This window comes from Dermacentor albipictus, chromosome 5, assembly GCF_038994185.2.
Source record: "Dermacentor albipictus isolate Rhodes 1998 colony chromosome 5, USDA_Dalb.pri_finalv2, whole genome shotgun sequence".
Taxonomy (NCBI): domain Eukaryota; kingdom Metazoa; phylum Arthropoda; class Arachnida; order Ixodida; family Ixodidae; genus Dermacentor; species Dermacentor albipictus.
Window position 1 is genome coordinate 144,425,572 of NC_091825.1, and position 20,874 is coordinate 144,446,445.

The window sequence follows — 20,874 nt, forward strand, 5'->3', positions numbered from 1 at the left end:
CTCTCTCCTCGCGTAACCTGTCAATAAACGCCTTGACAGAATAATTACACGCAAACACAAAAGATGTCTCGAGTTTGCTCGGTGGGGTGGTAGCAACATTCGCCCGGCATTGCCGCTTGTGATTCTTCAACGTTAGATTGCTCGAAAATTAAATCAGTCCGTCTCGGAAGACACTGAATGGTTCATACGTCCTTAAGCAATGGCTCATACGGCCGTAAACGCGGCCTCCCCATTATGATGACAGAAGAGAAGTGAAATTCTACGCTAGAATGACGAGCGGCAACGCAGGCAGCTCCGGAACACGACGACTAATGCGGGAGCAGCAGCACGAGCGCATTTGTGCAGTAGCGCTGTGGAAGGAGACGACGACGCTCGAACCATTGCTGACGACGACAGCGTCAGGGAACTCCGACAACGACGGCGCAGGGTACGCATAAACAGCTTAGCTGTAAAAGAACAAGCGGAAGCAAAGGACAGACGGGACCCAAGAGGAAAGCGTCATCGCCGATTGGTGTCGTCCACCCCGTCCTGTGGCAGCGTGCGCAAGCGTCCGAGTGGCGACCGCCGAGCTCATTCTTGTCTAACGCAATTCGTCGAAGGCGACAGCTGCGTTGCACTGGCCGGACATCGTATAATCGTGAGGCACGCGAGAAGGACGATCGCCCCGCAGCACGAGACCACGCGCACTTGGTAGAGGGCAGAAATTGCGCTGGTTTGGACCAGAAGCCGGGAGCACAAGGACGAAGAAGAAAAGAAGAAGTGTTCGGTGGCACCTGCCCGGTCCTCGGAAGCGCAAGCACAGACATTTCGACAGTCATGCTCTTCGCCCTCGCAGTTGTCGCCGCAGCATTCCTATTCCTGCTCAAGCATGTCTCCTGGACTGTGGTGAAGAGCAGCAGGCTGCTTCTTGGACATTGCTTTCACTGCCTCATCGAATGCACTGCCATGGACCTCATAAGTCAGGTAAAGCGAATCAAGCTTACGCAAGAACGAGAAGAAAGCATTCGTTTTTAGACGAAATAGACTCGTCCGTTGCCCACCCCGTACGGTTTCTTTTTATCGTTCCTTTTTTTTTACTTTGACTTTTATAAATATCTCCGCAGGCTCCCTTCTACTACGTCTTCCCTTCTGAATGCCCATGATACCATTTTGTTCACCCCTCGCTCGAACTCGCCCTTAGTTTAGGTACATAAACGGCCACCCTAACAGAACCCATGTAAGCATACTCCCACTATCAACAGGGCGTTTCCGCAACCCCGATGCAAGTAGCGTAATCTCATTTTGCCCGAATATACCCCTTTGCGAACTAATGATGTTCGGAACCAGATACTCGACAGCATTCTACTCGAAAACTATAACGGACCAACAATTGTACCAATGAGCGGAAAACAACGTGCACGTTTCCATTAACTAATAGCAACTGCACGAGTGTAGCCTATAAATGGACACTGAAGGAAGATACTAAATCAATTTACACTGCAATGTATTCTTTCAAAACTCTGTTTTCTTTATATTTTGAGGTAATATCGATTAATTAATTAGAATAGAGAATGAAAATGACAGTCTCATCTTCTTTCTCGCAGTTTGACATCATTGTGATGTCAGATTGCATCGCATTTGAGCTTATCCACTTTAGGCTATCTTGGAACAGAACCTTGTGCATCTTACACAGCGTTTCCCACAATATATATACTAGAGGGAACTCTGGCGCTGCGTTCGTTGACCCAACATGGGAATGATGGGAAGCACGTGGATTTCTCTGATCTTCGTGCTTGTGGATTCAAACGTTCTTGTGCCTTTGTATATTACCATTTATGTGCATTAATTGCCGTAAATTTCCGAGCAATCTATACCCTTCGAAGTGCACAAGACGCTGCGAACCCGCACAATCGCTACTAATGGCAACGACTTAGCTTGACGAGGTGGCATAACCGAAACGCGCCATTAGCAACAAGGCACTGGCATGCCCGAAATAAATTCGTAAGGGCGTTTCGCATCTCCTATCTATACATGCGTGCCTGGCTTAATCGTTTCAATATCAGGCCTCTGTGCTAGAGGTCCCGTGTTCGAATCCTGCCGTCGGAAAATTTTAATGTTTCTTTCATTATTCACTGCGCAGTACACTGTTGAAAATCAGGGACTTACAAAGCCACAGAGCCGTTTGAAGCCAGAATGACGAAGTTTAGGCAAATCCATCTATTTCGCCATAATGCCCACGCTGGCACAACTGCTCCCATTACCGCCCCCGTAGACACTACCACGAGAGTTCCGTCTAGTAATTATTTTATTGTATCAAACTCTATGCTACGCATTAACTGAGCACCAGCAGACGCCCTCGAAATCCTTGAAGGCATACTGCGTGCTTCCATACGGAAAATACAAGGTGACGTCGCTTCCCGCTTTAAGCTACATTAAGCATAAAATGATTCCAGCTCCCGTTGACGGTTACCTTCAAGTGTCGCCCGCGTGGTTGCTCAATGGCTATGGTGTTGGGCTGCTGAGCACAAAGTCGCGGGATTGAATCCCGGCCACAGCGGCCGCATTACGATGGGGGCAAAATGCGAAAACGTCCATGTGCTTAGATTTAGGTGCACGTTAAAGAACCCCAGGTGGTAGAAATTTCCGGAGTCCTCCACTACGGCGTGCCTCATAATGAGAAAGTGGTTTTAGCACGTAAAACCCCATAATGTTTTAAACTTCAAGTGACCTTAAGCCAGAAGCCAGAGCTTTAACCGGGCACTGAAACGAGAACATCCGGTCATGAAAAGGACATGAAAGGACATGAAAGGGACAAACAGTCAAGGCCGCCTTACATACACTAGTTACCCCCCACCACCAAAGAAGTTAAAAAAGCTATTCCTTCCGAGATCTTTCCAATGTATCTTCACAATATCCTTCAAGCTGTAACTTCCAGTACGCTGAAGTTTTGTTTGTCATTTCCAATAGCGACGTCCAAAAGGCAGATAGAGAGCCCTATGCGCCTGATTCTCGTCTGTTGGCGCTGAGAAAGAGTTGTATATGCCCTCTTCAACGTCATAGGTCTCGGGGTCCCCGACGCGTACGGCTCATCCGGCCGCGTCCAAGCCGGTGGCGTCCGGCACACCGTGGATGGTTGTTTGACCGAGACGAGTCTTACAATCAGGTTCTGTCTTCGACCGGAAACTATTGCAACCATATGGACCAATGTACACTATGGCGTGGTACAGGGTGGTGGGGTGTGCCGTTGCCAACATGCACACCCGTTTTAATATTGTGGCTAGTATCTTCTCCAACCAATCCGCTTTGCCGGTAACCATTGCGTGCTTACAACTACTCCATATAACGGCAGAGCCACATTTCTTTGTTGTTGCGTCATTTCTGTCTTACCGAGCTTTCTTTTCGTGGTTTGAATAACTTCGTTAGTGCCGTAGAAGCCTCGTACACAAATGCAGCTCAGATTAGTGTTTCCCTTTAGGGTCCCTTTAAAGCACGACGCACATAGCACAACGCGGCGTCCGATATGACGTGAGAACGCGTCCGAAAGGTGGCTGTTCCGATTGCTGGAACACGCTGAAAACTGTTGGACCCCGTTGGCTACTCGAGGAATGTGGTTTTTGATAGCGAAGTTCACGTCGCACTCCATGTCATGCGCGGATCTGTACCTTGTGTCTCCTCTTTGCAGCTTTACATAAGACAGTGTGGAACGACTGCTGCTAAACAGAGCTATTGTAGTTTATCCGACAGATACACTTCCCCAGAATTTTTATTTTTTTAAAGCGTGCCCCTCGCCTCTTTTCTGGGACTCTGTGTTTTGGCATGCGCCCTGTACCAGTGGCGACGGCTCTCCCGCATGCGGGCACACCGTACGAGAGCTCTCGTTGTCCGACGTCAGCTATCAGCCGCAGAACCATACCAAGGTCGTCCTGAAGACAACGCAGAGGATACCGACACCGCCTTCACGTCGACCTCTCGCACGGAGTTCCTAGAAGACGACGATCCGCTGGTTGGTCTTCAAGGCAACATTTTCTTCGCAACATTTTCGAGCGCAGCGTTGAGCGTCGGCGTGCCTCGGCAGCGTAGCCGAGCGAACGAGCGCAGCGAAAGCGAGAGCGAAGCCAGAGCGTGGAAGAAAGTGGAGGAGGAGGCTGCAGTGGAAGAATACCTTCTAGACTAGTAGAAGGTGTTGAGCGGAAGCATGAAGACGACAGCAGTGGAAGCCACCTTGAAATACCACCATAAGCCGATCATGTCCGCCCATCCTTATTTATTTAAGGACCTTACGCAGCCTCGGATTCGACGGCACCGGCTGTGCGGGGAAAAATAGAACCAGAAAGGTCGCCTTCGCGCATAGCGTTCACCGCAAGCGCTTCCCGGCGAAGATTACGGTTGCATCGGCTGCAGTTGCCTGGTAGCGGCAACTGTGTGGCCGGTCTATACATTGCGTCGCGCACCAGTCGGTGCGGTGATCGCTGCGATGTCTCATTATATCGCGACATGAGAACACGTATAGAGCTGAGCAGAAATTTCGCATTAGGCAGTATGGGAATCGTCAGTGATCTTTCTGACCCCCGTCGCACAGCGTCAAGCTCTACTTCTTGAAGCACAGTAATCCGCGCATGCACGCGTAATGCGAAGACTAGGCTTCGCATTACGCGTGCGGCCAGTTGTTCTTCATGCGCCCTCTGTTCCCCTTCTTCTCGTCTATCACAAGAAAGTGGTTCGGGACTCATCCAATCTATCTATCTATCTATCTATCTATCTATCTATCTATCTATCTATCTATCTATCTATCTATCTATCTATCTATCTATCTATCTATCTATCTATCTATCTATCTATCTATCTATCTATCTATCTATCTATCTATCTATCTATCTATCTATCTATCTATCTATCTATCTATCTATCTATCTATCTATCTATCTATCTATCTATCTATCTATCTATCTATCTATCTATCTATCTATCTATCTATCTATCTATCTATCTATAACTGGTGTCCAATCGTCTGACTGGAGCTCTTGTGCGGTTACGGTGTGTCCTTCAACCGTTACTTCCATGTTAATGGCTGGCGTCGCAGGTGGAGTCCGGCTGAGGGGTTCCAGAGTCGTCGGGCTCTCGGGGCGAGCCGTGCCGCTGCGGTGCCTCGGGGACCTCCGGCTGGCGGCTGCGCTTCGCGCTGAAGACGAGCGCGTGTAGCCGCCGCCGTGTCGACCATGGACATGCGGGACGTAGACATGTTGTAATTATGGGGAACGAGTCTTGTCCTTTCGGGGCTCCAGCTTTTGTAGCCTTTATCGCTTTGGGGCTTAGGTCAAGTATCGGGTGGTATTTTCTTTATTTAGCCAATTTTACGCTACTCCCTTTTTTCTCATGTGTTCTTGAGTTAGGCTTGCTTGATGTGGGTATCATCATCTGGCTAGGGGCTTCGCCGTAGTCAGCTTCGGCAGCTCCTCAGGATCTATCGCTTAAGTTTTTTCTATGAAAAAATCAAAGACGATTCAGGTAGAATTGCATAAGACTTCAGCTCACTTCCGGAAGATCACTCAGGTCCGCCAGTTCGGCAGAGGTGGTATAATAAGGCTGCTCGCAAGACCAGACATGTGTCGAGGAACTGCTCAGTTGTTCAACCTTCGCTTCGCATCCGGTGAGCTGTTTCGTACCGCCACAGCTCGCATGCTCTAGAGGCATTGTACGTACTTCTCATAGGGAATCGGGGAATCTCCCGGCGCTTTCGCTGCTTGTAAACAAGCAGCGGCTTCTCAGCATGCGGAAGGCATTGGCGGCGAGGAGTTACGGAGTCGCCATCTATCGGAAGCGCCTCGCTGGCGTAGTATGAGGGATCACGTGGCGCGCTCCTCATAGGTTTCGCTGTCAGCGCTCACTGAAAACACCACGCGCGAGCTCTCCCGGACATTTCTGTAAGTACTTTCGAAACGAGAGAAGTTTCTTAGTGTCTAAATAATAATCTTGGGCAAACTGAAAGCACACAATCGTTTAAAGACGCTATCTCTTTACCGAATACGTACAGTGAACGCCACTGCGCGTGGTCGCCGCGATGGAGTCTCCCGAACCGGCTTCTTGCGTGAAAGGTAGGTAACGCCGAGAGCAAACTATGTGAAATATGTTCTTGTAGTGTTTGTATAACTAAATGGAGCGTAATAGAACGAAGCCTCAATGCAGCGATCGCGCGGATTCGAAGCGACCGACTGCGCGTCTGCATGCCTGTCCGCGCACTGTTTCGCTTTCTCCGCGCGCGCGTTTTTGCACCGTGCCATGAGCTTTAGGCCGCAGAATATGAGCATTTGACAGTATACAAGCAACCATTGTTGCGTGGGCGCTATCAGAGCTGTTCAAAAATAATTTCATTGTAGAGACTTCGACGCCTACGGGGACTGTGATGTGCCGTCGCGACGATTCAATCTTTCTTTACTTCTAAATTCTTTGACCTTTCATTATTATTTCTCGAGTTGCGTCGCACTGTATGTTTATCGGTGTTCTCAGCGTGAAATTTCCCGCTGCTGCTTTTTTGTAATCCAGCGCATTAATTCATAACACAAACATTATCATATGCCATGCTTTTTTAAAATGTGCTTCTTACCGCTGCCTTTCCACTCCACTGAACTTGCCAGTATCTATAGCATCAACAAGTTCATAGACCAAACCGTCATGACATTAGTCGGGCAGCGGACTCGGGTGAGAGTCTCAGTGCGCGTTTTCAGAACATCGCAGACCGGGCGCCGTAGCAGAAATCTTCCTCGCGTCTGTGCTTGCTGCATACCCGAGTTGTAGCCGATGACTGTTTGCCGGTTTTATGTTTCGCGAGCCAAGCTTCACGCAGCTTCTTGTCCTGCGGCTACGTGTGAATAAGGCTGACACCGGCCTCCGTTACATGCGTCCGGTCCTGCGGCACCGAGCGGTAGCCCACCATGTTGCGTGCCTTCAAAGGCAGCCACTACCTATTGTAGTGCTTTGAAGCGCTGTAAAAGAGACACTCGAAGCGGGAAAATTTCGCCACTAAATGAGGACCGCAGCGTACGAGAGAATTTAAACTCGTTTTCAGCTCGCTTCGGCGCGCCCGAAGCAGCCGACGCGGCCGCTTTGTCCACGTGATCCCTCCTAGAACGTCACGCCGACGGTGGCGCCAGCTTTTCCAGTGGTGGAGCTCGAGGCCATATTCGTCCACTCTAGGGTGAACACGGCTCACCGTGGCTACAGTGGCTAGAATCTAGCCACTGTACCGTGGCCGCGCTCCGCGGGGCGCCAGTGCGTCCGTAGCGGCGGCGCATCGAAACCAAGCGGCGCAGGCGCACACGAAACTCGGGGAGGCGCTTCGCGTCGTCTGCTACAGCGCTGGAGCGCGCAGCTCTGGCTTTGCTGTAAAGTACACTTCGCTAGTCCCAGGTGACTCAGCGACCGAGGCGGCGTTGCAGGAAGGCGCACTACACTAACTGGAGCATTTTCCATCTGGATCGGTCTACACCTTGTGAACAGCCTGCTTAATCAATATACATTAACAGAAACAAGCTTCTCACCACATAAATCACTTAGCATGTTTTTAATAAGCGATGAGGGTAAAAATACCGTCATCTTTTGGCGCTCTTTATTAGGCTGGGGCCATATTATTTTACTCTCACAGTACTTGGTGCAGTGCATACCGAGAAACCTATTAGGCGCGCTCTTCTTCGTTGGAGTTATCATGTGATGAGCCTAGCGCGCCGTTTCGCGCATGTCTTGATGCTGGAACGAATTTGCTTGATTGACCTAACAAAGCGACCGAAACCCACAATAAATTCCACAGAAAGTTATAGAGCGATTGTTCAATCATGCATCATGTTTGCCATCGATTTTACCATTAAGAAGGGCAATAATATTACTTCGACAGCAACTAAGAAGTGACATCCGCTACTTCGCGACTGTCGCTGGTAGGGGTGCATGGAGCGCTTTACTAACTTATGCACTACCTAATATCATTTATTATCGGTTTCTTTCTCATCCTCAATTAATTTGTATTCCTTTTCGAAAAAAATGTTCTTACCACCCGGTTCGTGGTCTATACCCCACAATGAGTCTGTGCCAATAAATAAGGCATCTTCAGTCATTGCTGATTGCTGACAACCACCTTGTTTCTCTTAAGGTATCCCGATACATCGCCACCCGGCCTGATGGAGGCAATCGCGAACTGGAAAAGACCAGTGCCGCAGCCAGCGCCTGTTTGCTGTGTACGCTTTATTCTATTGTTCTTTCTTTTTAAAGTTTGACTCATGGGAATCTGTCTGCAGACTGTCTTCTACTACGGCCGTCCTTCTGAATGCCTAAATAATGCCATTTTGTTCATCGCCCGCTTGAACTCTCCATTAATTTAGATACGTTAAGAAACGCCCAACTAGAAGTCGAGGCGTTGATATAAATGGTCCTAGGCCAATGGACCCCACATAAGCATCCCTCCACTAAGAACAGGTTTTTCATTAGCAACCACAAGACAAGTTGCATGACCTCATTCTGTCCGCATATACCTATTTCCAACTAAATATGTTCGCAGCTGAATTCTCGACAACATTCAACTCTAAAAAGATAAAGGGCCCACTACTTTGCCAATAAGTGGAAAAAAAGCGCATGTTTCCATAGCAGCGAAAGCATGAGTGGCCTTTAAAGGGACACTAAAGAAAGGTACTACATCAATTAACAGAGCAAATTACTTTTTCACAACAATTTTTTTTTTACAGTTTGAGGTAATAAGTTGATTAATTCACCTAGAAAAAGAATTGGAATGTCGCACTTCTTTTAATTCACGCTGAAACATTAGCGCCTCCACGTCAGTGTGACGTTACGGATTCCATCACATTTGAGCCATTTTGGTCCAGTAGGGCAGTCGAAACTGATCGAGTTCAGTATTTAGCCTATTTTGCAACAAAACGCTATGCATCTATACCGATGTCACATTAAATAGACCCCAGCAGACGCTTCCGAAAACCTTGACGTCATATACTGGTCTGGTATGCAGAAAATGCAAGGTGGCATCGCCTTCATTTTTTCATTGTTGCGTCATTTCTGTCTTTCGAGTTTTTTTTTCGCGGTTTTAATATCTTGAATAGTATTGTAGAAACACGGTTTAAAAGTTCAGCTCAAGTTCATGTTTCTCTTTATGGGGTTCCTTTAAAACACAAGACATATGGCACAATGCGGTGTCCGATACGACATGCAACGAGTCTGAAAGGTGCCAGTTCCAATTGTTGGAACATGTTGAAAACCTATAGAACCTGTTGGTACGACGAACACGTCGTGTAAAATTGTGCCTAGTGTCTCCTCTTTGCCCATTCACAAAAAACAATGTGGAGCGTTATGAGCTGCTGTAACATAGCTCTTCTGCCATGTCCTACCGCCGCAGTGTTTCACAACAGTGGCCCTGCTGTGCTCTCTGATGGCTGGGATACTCGCCGTGCTTGTCTACATCGCTGTGATCTTAAGAGACATCAGCCAAGTGAGTCAATAGGCACCAAGTGACCTGTATTACATGATTTCTCCAGTAGGGTTATTGTTTTGCCTTGCCTACCTTTCCTTTCCTTTTCATTTTTTTTCTCTGTGGTACAGAGCCCATACTCCTATTTGTGTTTTGAATAATAATAATGTGCACGATGTGCTCGCTTTGATAGCAGGAAGGGGCATCGCGGGAGGCACAATGGGCAGCGAGCTTCGGAAGTTATTGCTGCTCATTCCGTAAATGTTGCATGCCTAAAAACTTTATTTGTCTGCGATAGAAGTGTTTTCCTCATCGCGATGGGTAACGCAATATAGAGCGATATCTAAACAGTTGTAAGGGAGTAGAATGCTTTGGAGAAGTTTTTCCGAACTAAACGGACGTGATACTGATGATACTGTGATCAATATCGTATAACTGCAAAGAACCCTGTTAACTCTTTGAGGGTCATTTTTTTTATGGTGCCCCCCCCCCTAGGGTCGACTTGCTTATTGCAAATTGAACGTCTTTCGAGTGACCTATATGAAAAACATTAGCCACAATTTTTTAGCGACCATAAAGTGACCAAAAATGTTTTCTGTAGGTAAACATGCATTATATTCATTCATATAATAATAGCCTTTGCAGGCCATTATAGGAGCAGAAAAAACACATAAATCGGCATGGGCATAAGTTCAACAACCGCATCCGACTATTCATGAATACGGATGGGCTTGCATAAATATTTATGATAAATATAAGAAATTAGATCCACTGCAATAGATGTATTCCAATTCAGCACTTGGGCAGTAGTCACCATTAACGGACTTGCCGCTCGACTCTCTTGCAGAAGAGCAATCAGCGCGCATGTGAAAAGTGTAATTGAACGGTGTATGTGAGCACACACACTCTATGGATGTGCGGTCACAACCATCAGAAGGGGGGGCTCAGGCTCCTCTAATAACCCATGCCTAATCAGACGCCAAAGATTTAAGAATTGATAAATCGTGGAGGTATGGAACCTCCTTGTCAATCGAGGCAATTGGAGGTGCGCTGGCACATGACGATCTCATGCAGTGCATAGAAAAACCTTCATAGATCTCATGTGCTCACATGTCTCGGTAGTTGTGGAGTAACAAGTTGTGGAGAATATGTGTGTGTGTGTGTGTTTGTGTGTGTGTGTGTGTGTGTGTATGTGTGTATGTGTGTGTGTATGTGTGTGTATGTGTGTGTGTGTGTGTGTGTGTGTGTGTGTGTGTGTATGTATGTATGCATGTATGTATATGTATGTATATACAACACAAGATAGCATAGATATGGAGTTTGAGATACTGTATTTACTCGAATCTAACGTGGACCTTTCTTCCGATAAAACTGGTCAAAAATTGCATGCACGTTAGAATTGAATGCGACCCTAAATTCATGTTACCATATTGCCATCGGTTTCGAAAAAGGGCTTCTTCGTACGCGCCTATAGCCCAGCAACATATTTCTCCAGGCACTGCACCAATCCGACCGAGAAGTATCCCAGACCACTTCACGTGGAATAAGAGGTGGGCCAGCATGCTTTTTATTTCATTGTTCTTGCATTGAGGTTCAACTGCTTGTGTGTGTGCATGCGTACATCCGTGCGCATTATACTAATGAGAACCAATGTGCATGGAATTCACCTCTGTAATTTGGTGTGTTGTTAAAATAAAAATGTTTGAACTTTTAGCCAGTGAGAGCAGTCCAATTTGAAAAAAAGGGCATTCCCTTACAAATTTAGCCAACACACATTAATGCAGAGAAGGGTGTGTTGGCAAAGTTTTGCTCTTAGCTAGATTTCAACGAGTGCAATAAATCTAAAGCGAAAGTTGGAAGGGAGAGCATGAATTGGCATTCATAAACAAAACCTTGAGAGAGAGGGACATTTATTAAGGAATGCTGGAAATGTTTGCCTGGCCGTACACCTGGCATGCTTCTCCAGATGAGATTGTTGACTCGTGAAATGGTCCACTCAAACACAGTATGCATGCACCACCTGCACATTTAACAAGCATAACGTTGGGTGTGATGAGAAAGTTAGGGAAATGAATGCAAGACTTGCAAACCGATGCTACAAGGCCAATGTGTGCCCACACACTGGTCATTGTTAGCAGAGATTGTCATTGTCGTGCTGACATGGCTGTGCCTGCCCTTTTACAGCAATTCGCGGCAGGTCAGGCTCCGCTGAGGCCGCCGTCTACTGCAGCGTGGGAGCGAGTCTTCAAGCTCAGTACAAACCGCAGGCTCGGACAGCTCGAAACACCAGAACGGTGGGTGTTCTATTCTTCTGCTTGGCATGATCGGCTAGGAAGTGACATTGGAAATATTTTGTATAGTAAGCTCACTTGAAATAAAATTTGCCCATGTAAGAAATTTTTTACTTCTATTGAAGACAGTAGGTCCTGATGCTTTCACACGTGTGCCGAGCATACTTGAATGTGTCTACTTGAAAAAACTGGAAGAAAAACTGGGCTGGTTACAAGCTTCATCAGCTATTCACATAGCATGCTCCTTAGCAGAAATTGATAACATGGAAACTACTTATTAAATGTGTTAACTCGGTGTCATCTGGTCACTTCGTCGACACACTAGGTATGCCCGGGTTGTATTTTCGGAACATTCGAAAACTTTGAAGGTCAATGGTCTCTTCCATCATTGATTAAATCGGCTGTTACTCTATCTTCTCCTGCTGCTTTTTCCTGTTTCATGGCTTGCAAAGGTCTTCTAACCTCGTCGCTAGGTATAGCAGGAGTCTCTGCAACCTGTTCATTACTGCTTCGAATGGAGGTATCGTGGCTCCTCTGGGTACGGCACAGGTCAGTATAGAATTCTTACGCTGCTTTTACTACTCCTTCGAGATTGCTAATGATATTACCCTGCTTACCTTTCAGTGCATACATCTTGGTTTGCCCTATGCCAAGTTTCTTTCTCACCGATTTCAGGCTGCATCCATTTTTTATGGCTTCTTCAGTCTTCCTCACATAACAGTTTCGAATATCCCTTATTTTCGCCTTGTTGATCAGTTTTGACAGTTGCGCAAATTCTATCCTATCTCTTGAGTTAGACACTTTCAGTTTTTGTTGTTTCTTTATTAGGTCCTTTTGTTAGTTGGGAGAGCTTGCCTACTAGTGCCTTGGTGTCTTGCCTCCAACTTCACTTGTTGCCTCCGAAGCCAACCTAGTTACGGTTTCATTTATTATGTCTACGTCATCGTCATCTCTCTGTTCTAAGGCAGCCTATTTGTTTGCAAGTACCGGCCTGAAGTTGTCTGCTTTTACCCTTACTGCCTATAGGTTCACCTGTTTCTTGACCAATTTAGCTCTTTCTCTCTTCTCATTGAGGTGAATTCTAGCCCTCCCTAATCTGTGATCGCCGCACTTTACCCTACCTATCACTTCTACATCCTGCACAATGCTGGGATCAGCAGAAGGTATGAAGTCAATCGCATTTCTTCTTTCACCATTAGGGCTTTTTCAGGTCCGATTTTCTGTTGCTACGCTTCCTGAAAAAGGTGTTCATTATTCGAAGCTTATTCCTTTCTGCGAATTCTACCAGCATCTCTCCTCTAGCCTTCCTAGAATCGACGCCGTAGTTGCCAATTGCTTGATCACCAGGCTGCTTTTTCCCCACTTTTGCATTGAAGTTGGCCATTGCTACAGTATATTGAGGTTGCACTTTTCTCATTGTTAATTCAACATCTTCATAAAGCTGATCTACATCTTCATCATCGTGACTGGACGTTGAAGCGTAGGCTTGTACTACATTTCATCTGTACCTCTTAAGTTTGATTACGACTACAGCTACCCTCTCATTAATACTGTAGAATTCGTCAATGTTGTCCGCTATGTCCTTATGGATTAGGAATCCTACTCCGTATTGCTTCTTATCTAGGTGACCTCTATAGCAGAGGACATGTCCGTTATTCAGCAATGTATAAGCCTCGCCAGTTCTTCTAATCTCATTAATGCCCATAATATCCCAAACAATGTCTGATAATTCCTCAAAGAGCCCTGCTAAGCTAGCCTCACTCGAGAGGGTTCGGGTGTTAATCATTGCAAGGGTCAGTTTGCATTGGCGGCCTGTCTGGATGCAGGGATTCTTAGCACCCTTTGCTGCGTTGCAGGTCTGACCGCAGCCTTGGTCATGTGCTCCGCAGCTGCTGGGGACTGAGGGCCATAGTATAATTGAGTTAGCCATTTGGGAGGGGGTCGCCTTATACTGCACCAGAGAGGCCAATTCCTGATCTGGTGAGGGAGTCTCGTGGAAGCTTTGTGAGCCTTCCTAATTTGGTTGTACGTGGATTAGTATAGCCCCACTCGCTCTTGGCATATTGTGCTGGTGACGGACGTCACTCCAAGCCTACAGAAGTTGTGCAGTGCAGGAGGTGAATTTCAAGCTCGCCATCATTAAAAAGAAACGTACAGAGGTGTCTTTCCATGGCAACCGAGCATTCGCCATGGCTCAGTCAGATAATCCCGCTGGAGGGGAGGCTACCTTATCGCCGACTAGTACAGCCCAGCGGGCCCTACATGCCTAAAAATTTCTTTATTTATCCGCGATGGAAGTGTTTTTCTGATTGCGATGTGTGACTCAATATAGAGCAATTTCAAAACGGTTCCGTAGTCGCACGTGTGCAGGTGGCACAGCGTAGTGTTGATGAATGGTTTCAGCGTTGTTGTTTCAGAGTCATCCGTACGCATGCGGCTGTGAACGCGGCTAGATAAACAATACATTTTCTGCAAACTTGAACAATACTTAAATGTGTCAAAAAAAAGAAAAGGAGGACAAATAGAAAAAAACTGTCAGCGCTTGCGGAGAATTCACTTGTAGCTTGTTCAAGGCGGTACACCAAACAACTCGTGGTCTCGGCTGCCTGTAGAATACTTCGAAATCTTTCCGAACGAAATGGACATGGTACTGATGCGCAGCGCATGGCTGAGCCGTCTGATGTGAGGAGGGTGCATTGACTGTTTTCTTTTCCTTTTTTTTCTCTGCAGTACAGAGCCCATACTGCTGTGCGTGTTTTGAATAATAACGTGCACGATGCGCTCGCTTTGATAGCAGAAAGTGGCATCTCAAGAGGTACAATCAGCAGCGAGCTTCGGAAGTTATTGCCGCTCATTCTGTAAATGTCGCATGCCTAACAACTTTGATTTGGCCGCGATAGAAGTGTTTTCCTGATCGCGACGGGCAACTCAATATAGAACAATATCTAAACGGTTGTGAGGAGGGAAGAATGCTTCAAGTAAAATGTAGAACGCTTCGGAGAAGTCTTTCCGAATGAAACAGACATGATACTGATGATACTGTGATCAGTATCGTATAACTCCAAAGAACCCTGTTAACTCTTTGAGGGTCAACTTTTTTAGGGTGCACCCCGCCCCCTGAAGGTCTACTTTCTTATTGCAAATTTAACATCTTTCGAGTGACCTATATGAAAAACATTAGCCACAATTTTTTTAGTGACCATAAAGTGACAAAAAATGTTTTCTGTAGGTAAACATGCATTATATTCATTCATAATGCTCCTATAATGGCCTTTGCAGGCCATTATAGGAGCAGAAAAAACATATAAATCGGCATGGGCATAAGTTCAACAACCGCATCCGACTATTCATGAATACGGATGGGCTTGCATAAATATTTATGATAAATATAAGAAATTAGATCCACTGCAATAGATGTATTCCAATTCGGCACTTGGGCAGTAGTCACTATTAACGAACTTGCCGCTCGACTCTCTTGCAGAAGAGCAATCAGCGCGCATGTGAAAAGTGTAATTGAACGGTGTATGTGAGCACACACACTCTATGGATGTGCGGTCACAACCATCAGAAGGGGGGGCTCAGGCTCCTCTAATAACCCATGCCTAATCAGACGCCAAAGATTTAAGAATTGATAAATCGTGGAGGTATGGAACCTCCTTGTCAATCGAGGCAATTGGAGGTGCGCTGGCACATGACGATCTCATGCAGTGCATAGAAAAACCTTCATAGATCTGATGTGCTCACATGTCTCGGTTGTTGTGGAGTAACACGTTGTGGAGAATATGTGTGTGTGTGTGTGTGTGTGTGTGTATGTATGTATGTATGTATGTATGTATGTATGTATGTATGTATGTATGTATGTATGTATGTATGTATGTATGCATCTATATATATGTATGTATGTATGTATGTATATATGTATGTATGTATGTATGTATGTATATACAACACAAGATAGCATAGATATGGAGTTTGAAATACTGTATTTACTCGAATCTAACGTGGACCTTTCTTCCGATAAAACTGGTCAAAAATTGCATGCACGTTAGAATTGAATGCGACCCTAAATTCATGTTACCATATTGCCATCGGCTTTCCAAAAAGGGCTTCTTCGTACGCGCCTATAGCCCAGCAACATTTTTCTCCAAGGATCGCGTGAATCAGAGCGCCGTTTCCCAGCGCAGCTCCCGAGGAAGTAGAGGTGGGCCAGCATGCTTTTTATTTCATTGTTCTTGCATTGAGGTTCAACTGCTTGTGTGTGTGCATGCGTACATCCGTGCGCATCATACTAATGAGAATCAATGTGCATGGAATTCACCTCTGTAATTTGGTGTGTTGTTAAAATAAAAATGTTTGAACTTTTAGCCGGTGAGAGCAGCCCAATTTGAAAAAAAGGGCATTCTCTTACAAATTTAGCCAACACACATTAATGCAGAGAAGGGTGTGTTGGCAAAGTTTTGCTCTTAGCTAGATTTCAACCAGTGCAATAAATCTAAAACGAAAGTTGGAAGGGAGAGCATGAATTGGCATTCATAAACAAAACCTTGAGAGAGAGGGACATTTTTTAAGGAATGCTGGAAATGTTTGCCTGGCCGTACACCTGGCATGCTTCTCCAGATGAGATTGTTGACTCGTGAAATGGTCCACTCAAACACAGTATGCATGCGCCACCTGCACATTTAACAAGCATAACGTTGGGTGTGATGAGAAAGTTAGGGAAATGAATGCAAGACTTGCAAACCGATGCTACAAGGCCAATGTGTGCCCACACACTGGTCATTGTTAGCAGAGACTCTCATTTTGGTGCCGACACGGTTTTTCCGTGTATTTCCCAGGATCGATCCTCACACGCATCGTTAGGTGGCTATGGCGGCGCACCAACCGGCCAAGGATCCGTGAGAGCGCTGTGAGTATTTTAGTCTTCTGCTTGGCATGATCTGCTAGGAAGTGACACTGTATAAGTTTAGTATGTACAGTGAGCTCACTTGAAATAAAATTTGGCCATGTAAGAAATTTTTTTCTTCTATTGAAGACAGTTAGCAGGTCCTGATGCTTTCACACATTGTGCGAGCATACTTGAATGTCTGCTTGAAAATAACCTGAAAAAAAAAGGGCTGCTTACGAGCTTCATCAGCTATTCACGTAGCATGCTCCTTAGCACAAATTGACAACATGGAAGGTGCTTACTAAAATGTGTTAACTCGGTGTCATCTGGTCGCTTCATCGACAGACTAGGTGTGCCCACGTTGTATTTTCGAGACATTCGAAAACTTTGAAGGTTAATGGTAGATAGTCTGTTAGCTGACAGCAGCACACTCATCCTTTCCATCTTGTATAGCAGATATTTTTCATGGGATGGTGCGACCGCATTTCATTTCTTGTCTATATAAACGCGGAAAGCATGCATTTTAAATCAAGACTTGTCAGGGCTTGCGGCATGCATAGGTTTTTTAAATCGTGAAATCCATCATGAAGTGGTCGATGAGCAATGCACTTGTTCTTATTGCCCTAGCATGGAAATGGGTGAGGGTTTGGTCAGCTATGTTTTAAAGTGTAACTGGTGAAAGCCTTTGTGGGCTTGAAATAAGTTGCAAGTAAGATGTGCAGTGCTGGACATGCATAGTGTCCTAGTAAGCGTGCAGACTGTGGCAGCTGCTATGACACAAAAATCACGTCTTGGTGAAAACGGAATCAAGTCATTGTGTGGTCCCAGTGCTCTTGTTCACAAAAAACACAGCACACGACTATGCCAACATACAAAAAAAGAATTATTTATTGTGCCAGCTGTACGAGCATTTCAGCTAGCCAAAATAATAATAATAATAATAATAATAATAATAATAATAATAATAATAATAATAATAATAATAATAATAATAATAATAATAATAATAATAATAGTCACTTCTGGATGCCGTCTCGTGATTACATCCTGTTTGCTCGTGCTGTTTTCGCTTTCTGAAGCCGACTGGAGAGCATTCCACAGGTTAGTCTTGCAGCATGCACCGTCAACGCACATCACCATCCTGCAGCTGAAGAACAGGATGCAAGTTCCACGCATGTCCAAGTTGTTCATTCTGTCATGGGGCGTTAACCTTGAAAAGCTCGCACCGTCCCTCATTGCAACAGCGTAACTGCGACACCCGACTTGCACCATCACGTGTGTGTCATGTGGGGAAGCCACACGTCGGGAGACAGAGTCGTGGAAAGAAGAGGAATGTCAGGGGACGAGAGGTGGGGAGTCGAGCGTCCCTACTATTAAGCACAGAAATGATTTGCCTTGTATACAGAAATACCATGGCTAGCTGCACTGTAGCATACTCATAGATACGAGAGTACAGTTTCGTGAATCCTGTGTGGAAGAGTGTAGAAAAGGAACTGAACAATGCAAAATGCTGACTTACAATTTATTGAACATATGTTGCATGAAAAGCAACAACAAAGAATGAAACACAGTGTATAACTGCAGATCATCATCAGCCTGTCTTATGTCCACTGCGGGCCTGTACCTGCAATCTCCAATTACCCCTGTCCTGCGCCAACAGATTCCATCTAGCGCCCGCGCATTTCCTAATTTCATCGTTCCCTGAGTTTTTTGTCGTCCTCGATTGCATTTTCCTTCGCTTGGTACCCATTCTGTAACCTTAATGGTCCAATCTTTTCCTCTTGATGTCAATTAGAATATCATCTATACCCGATTGCTCTCTGACCCAAACTTTCTGTCTCTTAACGTTATGCCTAGCAATCTTCGTTTCATCGCTTTTTACGCAGTCCTTAACCTGTTCTAAAGCTTCTTTGTCAGTCTCCAAGTTTCTGCCCTCTATGTCAGTACTGGTAAAATGCACTGATTGTACACCGTCTTTTTCAATGATAATGGTAAGCTTCTAGTCAGGAGCGGGCAATGTCTGCCGTATGCAATCCAACCCATTTTTATTCTTTTGTGGTTTTCCTTCTCGTGATCAGGGTTCCCAGTGATTGATTGACCTAGGTAAACGTACTCCTTCACAGACTCTAGAGGCCGACTGGCGATACTGAACGCTTGTTCCTTTGCCCGGCTATTTATCACTATCTTTGTCTTCTGCATATTAATCTTCAACCCCACTCTTACACTCTCCCTGTTAAGGTCCTCAATCATTTGTTGCAACTCGTCTGCATTATTGCTGAATAGAACAATGTCATCGGCAGAACGAAGGTTGCTCAGAAATTCGCCGTTGATCTTTACTCCTAAGCCTTCCCAGTTTAATAGCCTGCATACTACTTCTAAGCACGCATTGAATAGCATTGGAGAGATTGTCTCCTTGTCTGACCCCTTTCCTTATAGGTATGTTCCTCCATTTCTTATGCAGAATTAAGGTAGCTGCTGAACCTCTGTAGATGTTTTCCAATAATGGTACGTAAGCGTTCTGTACTCCTTGATTATGTAATTCCTCTATGACTGCTGGTATCTCCACTGAGTCAAATGCCTTTTCGTAATCTATGAAAGCCATATAGAGAGGCCTATTGTACTGTGCGGATTTCTGAATAACCTGATTGATGAGATGGATGTGATCCATTGTAGAGTATCCCTTTCTGAAGCCAGCCTCTTCAGTTGGTTGACCAAAGTCCAGTGTTACCCTTACTCTGTTGGAGATTATTTTGGTACATATTTTATATAATAGTGGGAGTAAGCTAATGGGCCAAAAATTTTTCAATTCTTTAACGTCTCCCTTTTTGTGGATTAGCATAATGTTTGCATTGTTTTGGCTTTCTGGGACCCTTGAAGTCGATAGACACTTTGTATAAAGCGCCGCTAGTTTTTTAAGCATTACGTCTAATCCATCATTGATTAAATCGGGTGTTATTCCATCTTCTCCTTCCGCTTTTTCCTGTTTCATGGCTTGCAAGGGTTTTCTAGCCTCGTCGCTAGTTATAGCAGGAGTCTCTGCAACCTGTTCATTACTGCTTCGAATGGAGGTATCATGGCTCCTCTGGGTACTGCACAGGTCAGTATAGAATTCTTACGCTGCTTTTATTGCGCCTTCGAGATTGCTGATGATATTACCCTGCTTACCTTTCGGTGCATACATCTTGGTTTGTCCTATGCCAAGTTTCTTTCTCACCGATTTCAGGCTGCATCCATTTTTTACGGCTTCTTCAGTCTTTCTCACATTATAGTTTCGAATATCCCTTATTTTCGCCTTGTTGATCAGATTTGACAGTTCCGCAAATTCTATCCTATCTCTTGAGCTAGGCACTTTCAGTTTTCGTTGTTTCTTTATTAGGTCCTTTTGTTAGTTGGGAGAGCTTGCCTACTAGTGCCTTGGCGCCTTCTTGCCTCCAACTTGACTTGCTGCCTCCGAAGCCAACCTAGTCACGGGTTCATTTATTAGCTCTACGTCATCGTCATCTCTGTGTTCTAAGGCAGCATATTTGTTTGCAAGTACCGGCCTGAACAGCAGTAGACAGCCGCCTCTTACATTTATGGGAAGCACGCAGAAGCCTGACGAGACGATGGAAAATACAAAGATTAAATAGAAAGCTCAAAATACGTATAGCTCAACTAACACAGGAGGCTAATGCTTATGCACAAACACTAGAAAACAATAATTGGCACCAATTCTGTGAATCTCTACAAGGAACCTTACACACAAAAATACATGGACCATTTTGAGAAGCATGATAGATCCTGCAAGTAGAAAAACAGCGACGAACCGAGATCTGCGATTACTTGAATGCGAATTTCGAGACGCTGACACCCATCTCCTAGACACACTAGAAGACATGTATATAGGAGCAAATTACACGCAAAACCATGATACTCCCACATATTTAGGTGGGAACAATGAGGTGCTAGATGCCTCTATATCGGTGGCAGAGGTTTTCGCGGCAGCGCAAGCTTTCAAGAAAAATATGGCGCCTGGACCGGACAAAATAACAAACTCCATGATCACTCCACACCAACGAAGAGGATCAAGCGGACAGTCGGAGAGGCTGAAATAATCTCATGGTGGTGGCAATGGAAAAGAAACCTTCCGTGAGAAACTACTTAGGAGAAAAACGAAAGCAGGAAAGAAACAATTTATGATAACTCAAAGAGAAGCTCATTACTTTTTGAAGCAGGATCAGGATGCCCTATAACACGCAGTTATAAAGCGAGATATAAGA

At 45.3% G+C, this 20,874-nt stretch overlaps 1 protein-coding gene across 3 annotated transcripts in view; it reads left to right on the plus strand.

Moving 5' to 3' along the window:
* Positions 1-20,874, plus strand: part of LOC135906316 (uncharacterized) — a 67,578-nt gene that overhangs the window by 32,807 nt on the left and 13,897 nt on the right. Inside the window, exons 7-12 of one of the 3 annotated variants that reach the window (XR_011514647.1) lie at positions 8,117-8,201; positions 9,368-9,460; positions 10,935-10,989; positions 11,624-11,733; positions 15,835-15,931; positions 16,566-16,636. Coding sequence is in view for 1 of the 3 variants with exons in the window: in XM_070539131.1 (XP_070395232.1) it covers positions 8,117-8,201; positions 9,368-9,460; positions 10,935-10,989; positions 11,624-11,733; positions 16,566-16,636 (414 nt within the window). In the remaining 2 variants the exon portion in view is untranslated. The remainder of the gene's footprint in view (positions 1-8,116; positions 8,202-9,367; positions 9,461-10,934; positions 10,990-11,623; positions 11,734-15,834; positions 15,932-16,565; positions 16,637-20,874) is intronic. The other 2 variants (XR_011514648.1, XM_070539131.1) reach the window with 2 other exon arrangements.